Source organism: Vulpes lagopus, chromosome 7 (assembly GCF_018345385.1).
Source record: "Vulpes lagopus strain Blue_001 chromosome 7, ASM1834538v1, whole genome shotgun sequence".
NCBI lineage: Eukaryota > Metazoa > Chordata > Mammalia > Carnivora > Canidae > Vulpes > Vulpes lagopus.
In genome coordinates, this window is record NC_054830.1 from 7,017,673 (window position 1) to 7,031,176 (window position 13,504).

Sequence of the window (13,504 nt, forward strand, 5' to 3'; positions counted from 1 at the left end):
GGGCCGGGAGTCAAGGGTCAAGGCCATTTCCAGTTTGGGGGTCTATTTTAGGCCTGGGGTATTAAGTCAAAGGTCAAAGTTTAGACATTAGAGGTCAAAGCCATGTGCTGCTTCTGGGCACAGCGGTGGTATGAGGGTTGGGCGTGGAGGTCGGGGGTCAAAGTCAAGGGTCAAAGCATACCCAGCTTCTGGGCGCAGGCATGGAGCCGGGCCTCCAGGGCCATCACCCGCTGCTGCAGGTCCTCGTACCCGTAGGCGCCCATCTCCTCCTGGATGGCTGCAAGGCTGCTGGAGAGATTCCTCACCTCCTCCCGCAGGCGCACGATGGTGCGCGCGTCCGCCTTGTACTGCTCCAGGACGGAGCTCAAGGGCAACAGCTCCGACATCCTGTCCTTCAGTTCCTGCCCACCGAGATGGAACTCTCACTGATCCTAACCCCTGACCTCTGACCCAGGCCTGGCCCTAACCTTTGACCCACCCCTCATCTTTGATGCACACCTGGCCCTTGACATTTGGTCCACACTCGACCCTGGATCCCAGCCTCCCTTGGTCCTTCCCAGACACCACGACCCCACTCTCAGAACTAACGGTCGCTGATCCCAGTTCTTCCCTTGGCCCCTGACCTGACCCAGAACGACCCACCTGGAAGCTCTTTGCTGAGAGGGACCCATCAGCCGCCCGGAGTCGTGCGTCCAGGCTTCGCATGAGTGTCTCCATGCTGCGCACGTACTGGAGGTCACGGTACGTCCGCAACTCAAGGACCTCCATGGACTGGGAGACGTTCTGGACCTAGGAGCTCGGGAGGGTTAGGGAGAGCCAGACCCCTGCCCTCCCCAGCCCCTGAGATGCCACAGACGAGGCTGGTGAAGCCAGAGGCCAACACCCCACCAACCTGCTCCCCTGATCTGACCGGCAACCTCCTGATGACATGCCCAGTCCATCCGTCTGCTCCGGCCTGGTGTGGCCACTACCACCTCTCCCCTCTCCCCTTCCTCCCTGGTCTCTGCCCTTACACCCTCACCCCCCACAGTCCATCCTTCACACAGCAGCCAGAGGGAGCTTTTCATTTTTTTTTTTTTATGATAGTCACAGAGAGAGAGAGAGAGAGAGAGAGAGGCAGAGACACAGGCAGAGGGAGAAGCAGGCTCCATGGACCGGGAGCCCGACGTGGGATTCGATCCCGGGTCTCCAGGATCGTGCCCTGGGCCAAAGGCAGGCACTAAACCGTTGCGCCACCCAGGGATCCCCAGAGGGAGCTTTTCAAAAGGAAGACTGGATCACCTTCCCCTGCAGCCCTGCAGGTCGGTCCTGCCTCCTCACCTGCCTTGCCTCCATGCTCATCCACTCGGACCACCAGCCTCCTTCCGTTGCACAGACTCCAAGCTCCTGTCCTCCTGGGGGCCCTCCCACCTGCAGATCCCTCTACAGGGAGCACTATTCTCGAGGCCGTTCCACCTGCCAATCCCTCTCCCAGGAGCACTGTTCCCAGGCCCATTCCACTTGCCAATTCCTCTACAGGGAGCACTGTTCCCGGGGCCATTCCACCTGCCGATTCCTCTACAGGGAGTATTGTTCTCTTTGTCTTGCCATGCTGGCTCCCTTGCATCCTTCAGGCCTCAACCCCAGTGTCACCTGCTCAGAGTGGCCTCTGACCACCCTGCCTCCAGTAACCCTTCATCCTGTCTCCCTCACGTGGTTATTTTCTTCCTAGCTACAACTACTGCCCAGAACATTCTTGTTCATCTGCCTCCTTCAGGGAGGATCGTCATGGTCAAGAAAGACCCAGTGTCAGGCTTGTCCACAGCGAAATCACCAGTGCCCAGCACTGACCTAAACTAGATGCCCAGGGAGTACTTCTCAGCTACACGAATGAGCTGAATTCCGTCGCCCTAGCCTCTCCTAACCCAGAACGAGGACCCCCTGGCTCCCACCACCACCTGCCTCAGGTGAATTTCACTTGACAAAGGTGAGCTCTACCCGCCAAGGTAAACTCAGAGACAACACTAGGTGCTTGCAGAAACACACAGGTTTTCCTGCACCCTGTTCACATGACACCTGGAAGTTCTCAGAAACTCAACAGCCCAATACCCATCCTGGATGCCACAAAGCAATCAGGGGACACCACGTGGATGTGCCAAACTGGTGGGCAAAGCAGTTCTGGTGGGCGGGGCAGGATCCTGCAGAGTTCGTGGGTGGGTAGGAGACCCCGGTGCTGACTAGGATCTCTTCTGTTCTCTACCATTTCCTCAGCTTCCTCTTCTATGGGATGATGATGGGAGGTAGCTGGTCCCTTTCAACACTGACATCGGAGCTAATGAGCAGTTCAGCTGGATAGTGTCAAGGGACAGCAATCAGTCTATAAAGGGCATCAAAACATCCTCAGGGATGTTCTGAATGGGGACTGTTTCATATCAACCATAATCAGAAGGGGATGGAATCTTGTATGTGTCTGGGGTTGGAAGGTGAGACCCCTCTCCAAGGGACACAGGACATTTTTCTCAGCAGGTGAGTCTGGCGAGTTAAAGAGCTGAGTGGGATGTGCATGGTTGGGACCAGAGATCACACACAGGAGACTCAGATGCTGCCTCCCCCAGCTCAGCTTCTCCAAAGACCCATTGAACAGATGTTGATTAAAATATCCCCTTGGAGGGGAGCTGGGTTATCCACTAGCTCTGAACAGTCTGCCTGGCTAGATCTGGCTCCGCATGACCTGGGGGGCGGGGGGGCGGGTGCAAAGACAGGGTGGGAACTGGGAGATTTTCACGGACTTCCCGGGGAACCTGGCAGGTCCTTACCTTCTCCATCAGCTGCCGCAGCTCCCGGCTCCGGCCATCGCGGGAGCAGGTGCTCTGTGCAGGGATCACAGCCGTGCAGATGCATTTCCCGTCGGGGGCCTGGGCCGAGGTATACAGCTGCCAGCCTTCCTCTGGGCTTTGGAAGAGGGTCTGCGGGGAAGTCAGGGGTCAGAGAGCAGGAACCTAATGGGGGATTCACTCTGCCCATGCTGAGGGAGAAAGGGGACCCAGGGAAATGACGGGTGCCCTGGAATGTGCTGGACCATGTGCCGAATGCCTGATGCATGTGATCTCAAGCGCTCCTCAAGGAAACCCATTTTACAGATGATGAGACTGAGGTGTGGGCGGGTTAAGGAACATGGCAAAAAATTGAGGGATTCGAACCCTTCCGCGAGACTGGAATTCATTCTCTCACACAAGTTCGCATACACACAACACTGGCTCTGCCTCAGCGGGGCACAGACCCACTCGTACCGATCTCCAAACCGGGACCTCCCTCTCTGCTTTCCCAGCCCACTGGGAAACATGGACTCTGGATATGCCCCAGTAAGTTAATGGCCAAAGGGTGACCGAATCCTCCAGAGACTTCCAGGCCATTGAATAGAAAGCATCACTGCAGACTCCTAAATTAAACTTCATGTCAGCTTATGATGTGTAGATAATTCAGGGATCAATCATGGCGGTTTCCCAAGCCATGCTCCTTGGAACACTGGCAATCATTCCAGGCGTGCTCAGTGATCAAATAAATGTGTGCATTGTAGCATGAAACAAGTCCCTTTGATGCAGGACTTATCAGAGCCCTTGAAATGCTAATGGGCATCAAGGAACTCCAAAACTTTCTACACTTAGGAAATATGTAGTGAGTGCCCCTTCTATGCCTGGTATAGGGTCTGGGATAGGGCTGGGAAGAGAGAAGTGAAGAAAACATCTGGCTGCTGCCCATGGATAGAGGAGACATCAAGCATGTAACCCCACTGATACTTCTAGAACTGTTTACTTCGGTGAATGCTCCAAAGAAATTGCAAGGAGTAACAGGGGATCTTTCTCAGGCTGGGGATTTCAGAGGAGGTACCCCACAAAGGGATGCTTATGTTGAACTTGAAGGACGAGTGAGCCAGGAGAAGGGGATAGGGGAGGGGACACTTGACAGCACAAAACCAATCAATATCTAGAAATATTTGAGAAACATTGCTCAAAAAGCATTGAGTAATCACTGGATGGAACACGGTGGGCTCCTAGATCAGGCCCCCTTGAGCTTCCCCAGAACGCACTGGACTTTGTCACAAGTCCCAGTCTTTTTGTTTGTATCAGGGAAGGATGATTTCCTTTGTTCAGCAAATATTTGGTAAGCTCCTAGTGTGTGTCAGGCTGTATTCTGAATATTGAAAACACAGCAGTAAACAAAATGCGAAACACAAAAGCTCTTCTAGGAGCTTACATTAGACAAAGACAGGGATAGACAAGTAAATGCCAGACATCTAAAGGGTGATGAGTGTCATAGAAGTAATATAGGGAAGGAATAATGTGGGGGTGTGTGTTGCTGTTGTTCGGGGTTGCAATTTTAGGGTGGCCTGGGAAGGCCTCCACGAATGTGTCATTTGAGTCAAGACCTGAAGGGGGTGAAGGATTAGCCATGCAGATATCTGGGGAAGGATGTTCCAGGCAGAGATAAAAGCAGGTGCAAAGGCCCTGAGGCAGTAGCATGCCCAGTTCGTTCGGGAAACATGGATAAGGCTGGCATGGCTGGAACAGAGTGAGAATGATGACAAGGGGTTGGGGGGAAATGAGGGCAGGGAGGGGGCAGCACAGCATGTTCAAGACCTGTGGGCTGTAGGGAAGACTTTAGTTTTTTCCTGGGCGAAGTGGGAGCCACAGAGGATGGGGAAGGATGGAGGTCAGGAGACCCAAGTGCTCACAGGCACCCCCTGGTGGCCGTCAGAGGGGAGGGACAGACTGAGGAGCAAGGGTAGAAAAGGGGGGGGGGGGGACAGATGAGGTGAACAGGGATGGGTGGTGGCGGTAGAGGTGGGAAATGGAAGATTCTGGTCCTAACCAGGATGCGTTCCTACATACCTGGAAGAAACTCTGATAAAACCCAAGTGTTTTACAGAGAAACAAAGCCCCACAATAATTGTTCATTTGGACAGCTGTTAACTGATCGCCCCACAGAAGCTGTTCCCATGAGCCGTAGCAGAGATAAGCCAGGCTGTGAGTTACGAGCAATCCTGGAGATGCCAGCGATTAGCCCACCTTTTTCCTCTCCCACTCAATAAAGTCTTTTTTTTTTTTTTAAAGCTTATTGTAATGTAAGCGAGTGATATAATTGTACAGATGAGCTTGACTCCTCCACTGATTTATAAGACAACCCAACCATTCATAAACACCATCTGAAATGATTGTAATTAGTCTTTGTGCCTTTATGTACACCCTTTTGGAGTTGGGGGATCCCCCTCTACACCAGTCCACGTCTCCTCCGCGGAGCAGTGGAGTCACTCACCTTCCCGGCCTTTCTTGCACGCAGGTATGATTCAGGTAGAGCCAACACTCATGCCTCCCCAGGACTTCACTGCAGAAGCATCTGGGGTCCCCCCTTTGCCAAAGGCTTCCTCTGGCCATCAAAGCCAGAGGTCCCCCACCCCCTGCAGTCCTCGACAGCGCCACACAGGAGTTCGTGCGAGGTGTGAGGTCTCGGTAGCCCTCTCAACTCTCCAGTAGCAGAGCTCTGCAGGGGGTGCCGCATGCAGCTTTCCAGGGGAGCCCACTGGGACCTGTGCTCCGCCCGCATGGAGTCCTTCACTTCCCCTACTGGTTCCTGGTGGCATCACCTCCCCGGTGAATACTTGCACTCAACCGCTCCCCACCAGCTCCGCTTCTGGGGGAGTCCGACCTAAGGTAAGAAGGGTGGCCCAAGAACGCCTTCCGCCTTGGTTCCAGGAGAATGTGAAACTACCTGTGTCTCCTTTCATGACAAATCTGGTTCTTTAAAACACAACAAAAGAGAGAACTGGAGCCTACGCACCCCCATCCGTGTTCCCCTGGCTCTGATCCCCAAGCAACTTGGACAGAACCCCCCCCCCCCATACTCCCCGAAGAGTCTCATTTGTGCAGAGACAATGCAGCCCGGTTCAACATAATTAACATCTCCTTTCTACAATTCCTAGTGTGTCCTTTGAAGCAAACAAGCCATTTTCTTTCAACATACGAAATATTGAATTGTAAAAGAGAAGCAAGATTTAAGTGGCAAGGAGAGAAGGCCTCCACGGCTTTCCTAAAATAATTGTCTGCGTTGGACGCACCTCGCTGAAGTGTTCTCTGCAGCAGTGTAATTAAATGCCTGGGGCTTGGCTGCCAACTCTCAGCACAGCAGGGATCCAGAGTTTCGCCTGGCAGGTTCAGGTTCAAATACGCAGTCAAGTTCGCATCCCCGGGAACCACTGGAACGTCCTGGAAGGCTCACTGTTTGAGGGTGCCAATGCCAGCTCTCTCAGACCGGGTTTAGCTTGGAACCTCGGTCATGAACTCTTGGAGGTCAGAGTCCCAGGCATAGAGCATTGGCCTATCCCAAGGAAAATGCTTGTAACAGCAGGTGCGAGAGCCCAGGAACTGTCCAGGTACAGAAGCCTCCAATCAGGTGGACGGTCTCACCTCAGATGTGGCAAATGTACCGAGAAGCCAGCTGCTCTCTTGGCTGAGCTGCTCGCTGGTCCTGAGCTTAATATTCCTGCTAATGGGCTCTAAGCGGGTAAGCTATGTGCTCAAGTAGCTGTTTCTCAAATCGTCTTTTCTGGCTGGGAAATTTTTTTTTTTTTCTCCAAATACTTTCGTTGAGGATGCTGCCCCAATTAAGCAAGCAGTCCCCGTAACAGGTCCAGGACTGACACGCAGGAAAAATTTTTCTCGCTGTCACTCCCAGGATCATCATCTCAGCCTACAGCCCTGCCACCCACATCTTGGTTCAAAAACAATTCCTGGTTCTTCTTCCCGGGGAGGACGGACTGCCACAGGATCCCGGGCCAGCCATCCGTGGAGCACTGGCTATCGGGGAGGTGAGCCAACAGAGAGAGAGAGCAAGCGGCTGTCTCTTAATAAGACAAGGATATTATTGCATTTGAGGCCGGGTAATTGAATCAAGAGGCACAAGTAGCTTGGGGCTTATATATTTATTTGTACCCTGCCTTGTTGCAGAGGACTCCGAGCGGTTTACAAGGATATGTAAACTACCACACGGTCGCTCCAGTGAGACAGGGGAGTAGGAATTCGATGTTTTGGGAGGGCAGTCTGCCAATCCGGGTTTCTGCATTTGCATTTAACCCAGCCAACCCCAGTGGAAGAATTTCGCTTGTGTGGACAAGCACACGATGGCTACGAAGATGCTCATTAAAGCACTGTTTCCAATTGGGCCCCTCGAACTTTCTCCCTCCAGTTGTTTGACAGTGGCAGGGGAGGGCTTGATTTCAAAACTTAAGGCTCAAAAAAAAAAAAAAAAAACCCAACAAAAACTTAAGGCTGATACACAGGAGGGAATAGTATGCAGTCATGAAAACTGGAGTTTAGCAGGGATTCTTCTTGTCCTCTTCAGATTGGTTTTATCTTCTAAGTTTCCTACAATGAACATGTATTGGTCCTGAAAAGATTTTTTTTTCAAACCTTTTTTTTTTTTTTTCTTTTTTGCAAGGGAGACAAGGAAAGGAAAAGTAGGGACATAGACAGAGCCAGAAATTAGGCTAAGAAAAAAACTCATCCCTTTAAAACCCGAGCAACCAGCATATGGTCAGGCCATAAATTTGGCTCCAAGTTCCTTAGCAGCCAACTCAAAAAGGAAAAGCTGGTCATTTATGCGGTTCCCAGTGTCCTGAAACAAAAGCACAGCAGATGCTCAGGAGCAAGCTTAACTATTTTCGGTACCAAGAACAGGCAAGGATCTCTCCCACGATCCTCCCAAAAAGGAGTCCCTCTGATGTCACCAGCATCTTTCCCGACAACGTTCCTTACACTGGGGGCAGGGGGGAGAAGAAAGGTGTGGGCAAAACAGGTGAAGGGGATTCAGAGCCACAAACTTCCAGTTACAAAATAAATAAGTCACGGGGATGAAAAGCACAGCATAGGGAATGTGCTCGATCTATTGTAACAGCGTCGTACGGGGACAGATGGTGACTACACTTCTCATCGTGAGCACTGCACAAGGTATAGAGTTATCAAATCACTGTGTTGTACACCTGAAGCTAATATAACATTTTTTTTTTCAATTTAAAAAACTTACGACAGGGGCACCTGGGTGGCTCAGTCAGTTAAGCATCTGCCTTTGGCTCAGGTCATGATCCTGGAGTCCTGGGATCGAGCCCTGAGTCAGCAGGGAGTCTGCTATTCCCTCTCCCTCTGCCCCTCCATCCTGCTTCTGCATGCATGCTCTCTCTCTCTCTCTCTCAAATAAATAAAATCTTAAAAAAAAAAAAAAAACCCTTATGACAGAAACAACTCATTCCCTTTGGATGTTTATTACCCCTACTCAGATGGTAGAGTAGAAGCAGGTGTTAGGAGCAGAGTCTGGGGGTCAGGCGGCCTGGGTTTTTGTCCTGCCTTGGCCACTCGCTTGTTGTCTGACCCAGGCAAGTCACTTCATCTCCACTTCCTCATCTGGAAAACGGACAGGATCGTGGTACCTACCTCACAGGGCAGCTGGGAAACTCGAATGAGTTAATGCTCTCTATGGGCGAGCATCTACAACAGTCATCATCATGTAGGACTATGTGTTTGCTGCTATTATTATTATTATTACTACTACTACTACTACCTTCATGACTCTAAAGCAAATTCCCTAACTTTCTGAAGTCAAAATGGTCTGAGCTTGATGCAGGTCTTGAACTGAGACAATCTGGAAGAACCGATGAGAATCTGGTGGAGCTGCGGCTGAGGCCACGGATGATGGACAGTCCCCAAAGGCCCATGTTGGAGAGGAGTGAGCCCTGCAGAAGATGGGCAGAGAGGCTCGCTCCATCCTCATCCCCATGTGGCTCAGTGGGCTTCCTGTCCCAGAATTTCTCCGGAATACACTTTGCCAGGGAGGAGTCCTGTCTCATCTTGGCTGGCAATCGACAAGTCTACACCGCTGGCCGTTGTCTCTGGTCCATCCTCTGGTCTTCCTGGAACACCTTGCTTTGACCACCTCTGGGCCTTTGCACAGGCTGGACCCTCTGCCATCAACACTCCTGCCCCATCTCATGGCCGGGCTAACTCTCCCCATTCCTGGGGCTCTCGTGCAGATGTCTCTTCCAAAAGTAGCCTCGATGCCCCCTTGTTACCCACCTCCCAAGGCCTTCCCTGATACTTCCATTTCTTCCTCTATGTCAAGCATTGTTCTAAGCACTTTGTGAGTAGGTGATTGGCAGGCACTGTCATTTGGGCCTTTGATAAGAGAAGAAACTAGGGCAGAGGATTCAAGTGTCTTTCCGAGAGCTTCACAGTCTCTAATATGGTCTTGGGGCTTTGAACACAGGGCATCTGGCTCCACATCCACACCTCCATGTCATGCCTTCCCAGCACTCCTTCAGGGGCTGATCACAATGACCACTAGGACCTCACGGGTGTGACTAGTGGCTCAAAGCCTGCCTCTGCCCCCATATGGGGGTGGGGAGGTCCGTCTGCTTTGCTCATCAACCACATCCCCTGGGCCTGGCATGCTGAATGTTTGTTGAATGACTAGACAGTGGATGGCCAATGGGACAGAGATCCACCATGCGTTTCCCCTTCTGCCACCGAACTAACTTCCGTCGTCCTAAGGAGGATCAGGGATTGTGTCATATCAGGCTGGAGACAGGCACCCAGCAAGCTGAGAAGTGGCCATGGCTTCTCCCTGACTGCCAGGATGGCAGAAGGGCCATGATGAATAATCAGGGACATGCCTGTCTGCCACATCTGAGCCGTGACAGGGGCCGCGTCCCTCTGGAGGGCTTGAGATAATAGCAGGCTGCTCCTGTCAGACTTCGAGATATTGGGCAAATGCCCCCTGAGTGATAAACTTGACAGGCCTTAAAGACAACATCAGCTCACCGATGTCAAGACGGAGGACGGGGCCTCTGCAGCCTAAGGAGCTGGGGCTTTGCCTGTGAGAGCCTGTGGCTGGGCGCGACTGTGAGCCCATTCATTCATTCATTCATTCATTCCCTCCCATTTTGCCCCAAGCAGCTATGCAGACTGGCAGCACAACACAACCTCTTACCCTCTGGAGCAGCCCAAGCCTTGACAGAAGATCCCCAGCATCCTTGACCCCCAGTCAAAGTCAATACTTATGTCCCGGGATATCTTAGTCTCTGCCATCACAATGCCAATATGGACCAATAATCGATGACACAGACTTTCTTGGGAAATGCAGGCAGAGACACAGGTCTCTCAGTTCCACTGACCTCCATCACTCAAGTCCACGAAAGGTGTGGAGAAGGCTTGCCTTGTACAAATATTTACAAACTCAGTCCATTCCCTCCAAGTGTGGCCCATACTGTGTTGGAACCATCACAAATCTCTGCAGACAGCTCTAAAAGTAGGGTTTATGGGCAAGGGTTTGCATCAAGGCTATACATTCTCATACAAGGGTCATGCCAATCATTAGACAAACTTGCCTTGAGAAAGTGCAAGTCCCCACCACCCCCACCCCTAACACTCAGGAACACCCTATTTAAAGAGATCTTTCTGGGAGGAAATAAACTCTCTCCCAAGCCTGCTAAGTCTCCTGGGCCTCCTATCAGATCCTCAATGACTCATGAGCTCTTTATCACCCCAGGGCCTTTGAACTTGCTGCTCACTGCACAGCTGTCCAGGTGAGCCATGATGAGGTCCTCCCCCAGGGTAGGTGTAATTGGGACAGACGAGTCAGAGCTCACAGGATTTGCCTGGGGCCAGACATTGGTGGAAGGAAAGGCGAGAGATGAGGAATAGGGTGGGTGGGTGGGGGTGCTTTTGCTCAGCTGGAGAAGGCTGAAGACGGGGGAAGGGGAAGATGGAGTGGGGGTGGGTGGGCAGAGTGGGGAAGAATAGAAATCAAGAGTCTGGCCTGAGATGTGCATTTGGGTGCTGCTGGCAGAGAGCTGGGATTTAAATTCACAGAATGGATGGAGGGGAGGAGGCACCAAGCACGCCCACGGAGGCTTCATATTTTATTTAACAACTTGTAGAGTTTGCCCTTTGCTATGGACTGAATGCTTCTGTCTTCCCAAAACCCATATGTTGAAGCCCAACCGGCCATGTGATGGTGTTTGAAGGTGGTGCCCTGGTTAGAGACCCAAGAGGGCTCCCTCGTCCCCCCCCCCCCCCCCCCCACATGATGACACAGGGAGAGGACGCTGCCTATGAGCCAGAATCTGGCTCTCGTCAGACACAGAATCCGCCTGCACTTTGATAGACTCCCCAGCCTCCAGGACTGTGAGAAATAACTGTGGTTGCTTCAGCCCGTCCATCTATACTACTTGTGTTATACAACCCGAACAGCCTAAGCCACTCTTCTAAGCTGCTTTACAAATGTGAAGTCCTTGTAGCCTCCGCTCACGCAGTGAGGTAGGTACTAGCACTAGCTCCATTCTACGTTTTTTATGATTTTATTTATTTACTTGAGAGAGAGAGAGAGAAAAAAAAAGAGAGAGCATGAGTGGGTGAGGGGCAGACGGAGAAGCAGACTCCCCACTGAGCAGGGAGCCCGATGTGGGGCTCAGTACCAGGGCCCTGGGATCGTGACCTGAGCCGAAGGCAGACGCTTCACTGACCGAGCCACCCAGGTGCCCCACACTGGCCCCATTTTACAGATGGAAAAATTGAGGCACAGAGAGGAGAAGTCAGTTGTTCAAATTCACAGAGCAGATAAGTATCCAAGCCGGGATTTGGACCCTGGCCTGTCAGACTCTCAGATCCTTGCTCAGGGGAGAAGAGTCTTTCTCCTTTCCATGGAAGCTTGGCCTCGCCTCTGATCCATTCTCCCCAGAGAGGCCAGAGCTGGCTGTGACATGTCACTTCCCCCTGGAACCCTTCGTGGCTCCAGGTGTCTTCCATATAGAGCCAGTCACTCGTCCTGCCCGAACGAGCCTGACTGAATCCTCAGCTTCCCCACTTGCCTGTCACCACCCCACAGTTATTTTAGTTCCATTTCTGTCGCTGGACTTTTGTCTGTGCTCCGACACTCGCCCTCCTCTTCACATGGGGGAAACCTGCTCAGGCCTCAGCAGAGTGGGGTGCTCTGGTTTCAATGCCCTAAATTGATTTTAGGATTTTTAGTAGCGCCTCTCCCCCCAAGACATGCACACACACACACCACAGAGTCCTGTGACCATGGGATATGGCAGTTCCATGCAAAGAGAGGTCCTTCAGCATCACGAAAGTGGTAGTAGTAATAATAATAATAAATAATAGCATCATCATCATCAGTAAAAGCTCAAATTGATGGCACACATCCTGTGAGCCAGGCCCTATTCTGGGTGCTTTGCAGCTAATTTCTCACCAATCCTCATAAGAACCCTATGTGGGTGAGCCAAAATAAATGTTCAAGTCCTGGATATGCAGCTTTTTGTGAGTTCCTAAGCAGATCACTTGGCCTCTGTCATTTGTAAAAAAAAGAGATCAAAACTGTCCTCTGGGGGAACCTGGGTGGCTCAGTGGTTGAGCATCTACCTTTGGCTCAGGTCGTGATCCCAGGGTCCTGGGATCAAGTCCCACATCGGGCTCCCTGCATGGAGCCTGCTTCTCCCTCTCCCTGTGTCTCTGCCTCTCTGTGTGTGTGTATCTCACGAATAAATAAATAAATAAATAAATAAAATATTTTTTAAAAATCCCTACAATCCCTCAAAGAGATGTTTCTTTAGTCAGACCCTGAAGGGAACAGTAGCTGCTCAATAAATACATGTGCACAAACAGGCAGCTGTACAGTTCAACAGCACAGGCTGGATGCAGTCCAAATTCTGACCTGTTCCTTCCTGTGTGACCTGGGGCAAGCAGCTTAACCCCTCTGTGCCTTTCTTAATCTCTCTGCTTTCTCACCTAAAAGATGTGATCGTAATAACCAGGCTTTGCACAGCTGTCATCAGGATGAGGAGTTAGCACCTATCAAGAGTCAACTGCAGTGCCTGGTACACAGTGTGTGCCCAGTCAGTAGGACCTTCATAGTAACTCACGGAACCAGTGATGTTCTAGAATAGTTCCATGTCCCTTGCTGACTTTTTAAAAACAAAATATATATTTTTTAATGTTGGAATAATTTTAGCTTTACAGGACAGCCCAGGTAGCTCAGCGGTTTAGCATCACCTTCAGCCCAGGGCCTGATCCTGGAGACCCAGGATCAAGTCCCACATCGGGCTCCCTGCATGGAGCCTGCTTCTCCCTCTGCCTGTGTCTCTGCCTCTCTCTCTCTGCGTGTCTCTCATGAATAAATAAATAAAATCTTTAAAAAAAATTTTTAGCTTTATAGAAAAGTGGTGAAGATAGCAGAGACCTCCCATATACCCTCCGCCCGATTTCCCCTGTTGGTAACATCCTGCACACCCATGATGCACCTGTCACAATGAAGAAACCAGCATTGCTGCTCCGCTACGACTACATTTCAGCCATATTCGGATTTCCCCAGCTGGACCAGAGTCCCACCCAGAACCCCACATTGCACTTAGTCCTCACGTCTTCTTCATCTCCTCTGGTCGTGATAGCTTCTCAGTCTTCCCTTGTTTCTCAGGACCTTGACG

The 13,504-nt window shown here is 51.4% G+C and overlaps 1 protein-coding gene across 2 annotated transcripts in view; it reads right to left on the reverse strand.

The window, feature by feature from the left end:
• OLFM2 (olfactomedin 2) overlaps window positions 1-13,504 on the reverse strand; it is a 64,079-nt gene that overhangs the window by 2,434 nt on the left and 48,141 nt on the right. For both annotated transcript variants that reach the window (XM_041763525.1, XM_041763524.1), the window contains exons 2-4: window positions 2,796-2,945; window positions 643-789; window positions 182-401 (exon numbers count right to left, since the gene is read on the reverse strand). In XM_041763525.1, coding sequence (XP_041619459.1) covers window positions 182-401; window positions 643-789; window positions 2,796-2,945 — 517 coding nt within the window. The remainder of the gene's footprint in view (window positions 1-181; window positions 402-642; window positions 790-2,795; window positions 2,946-13,504) is intronic.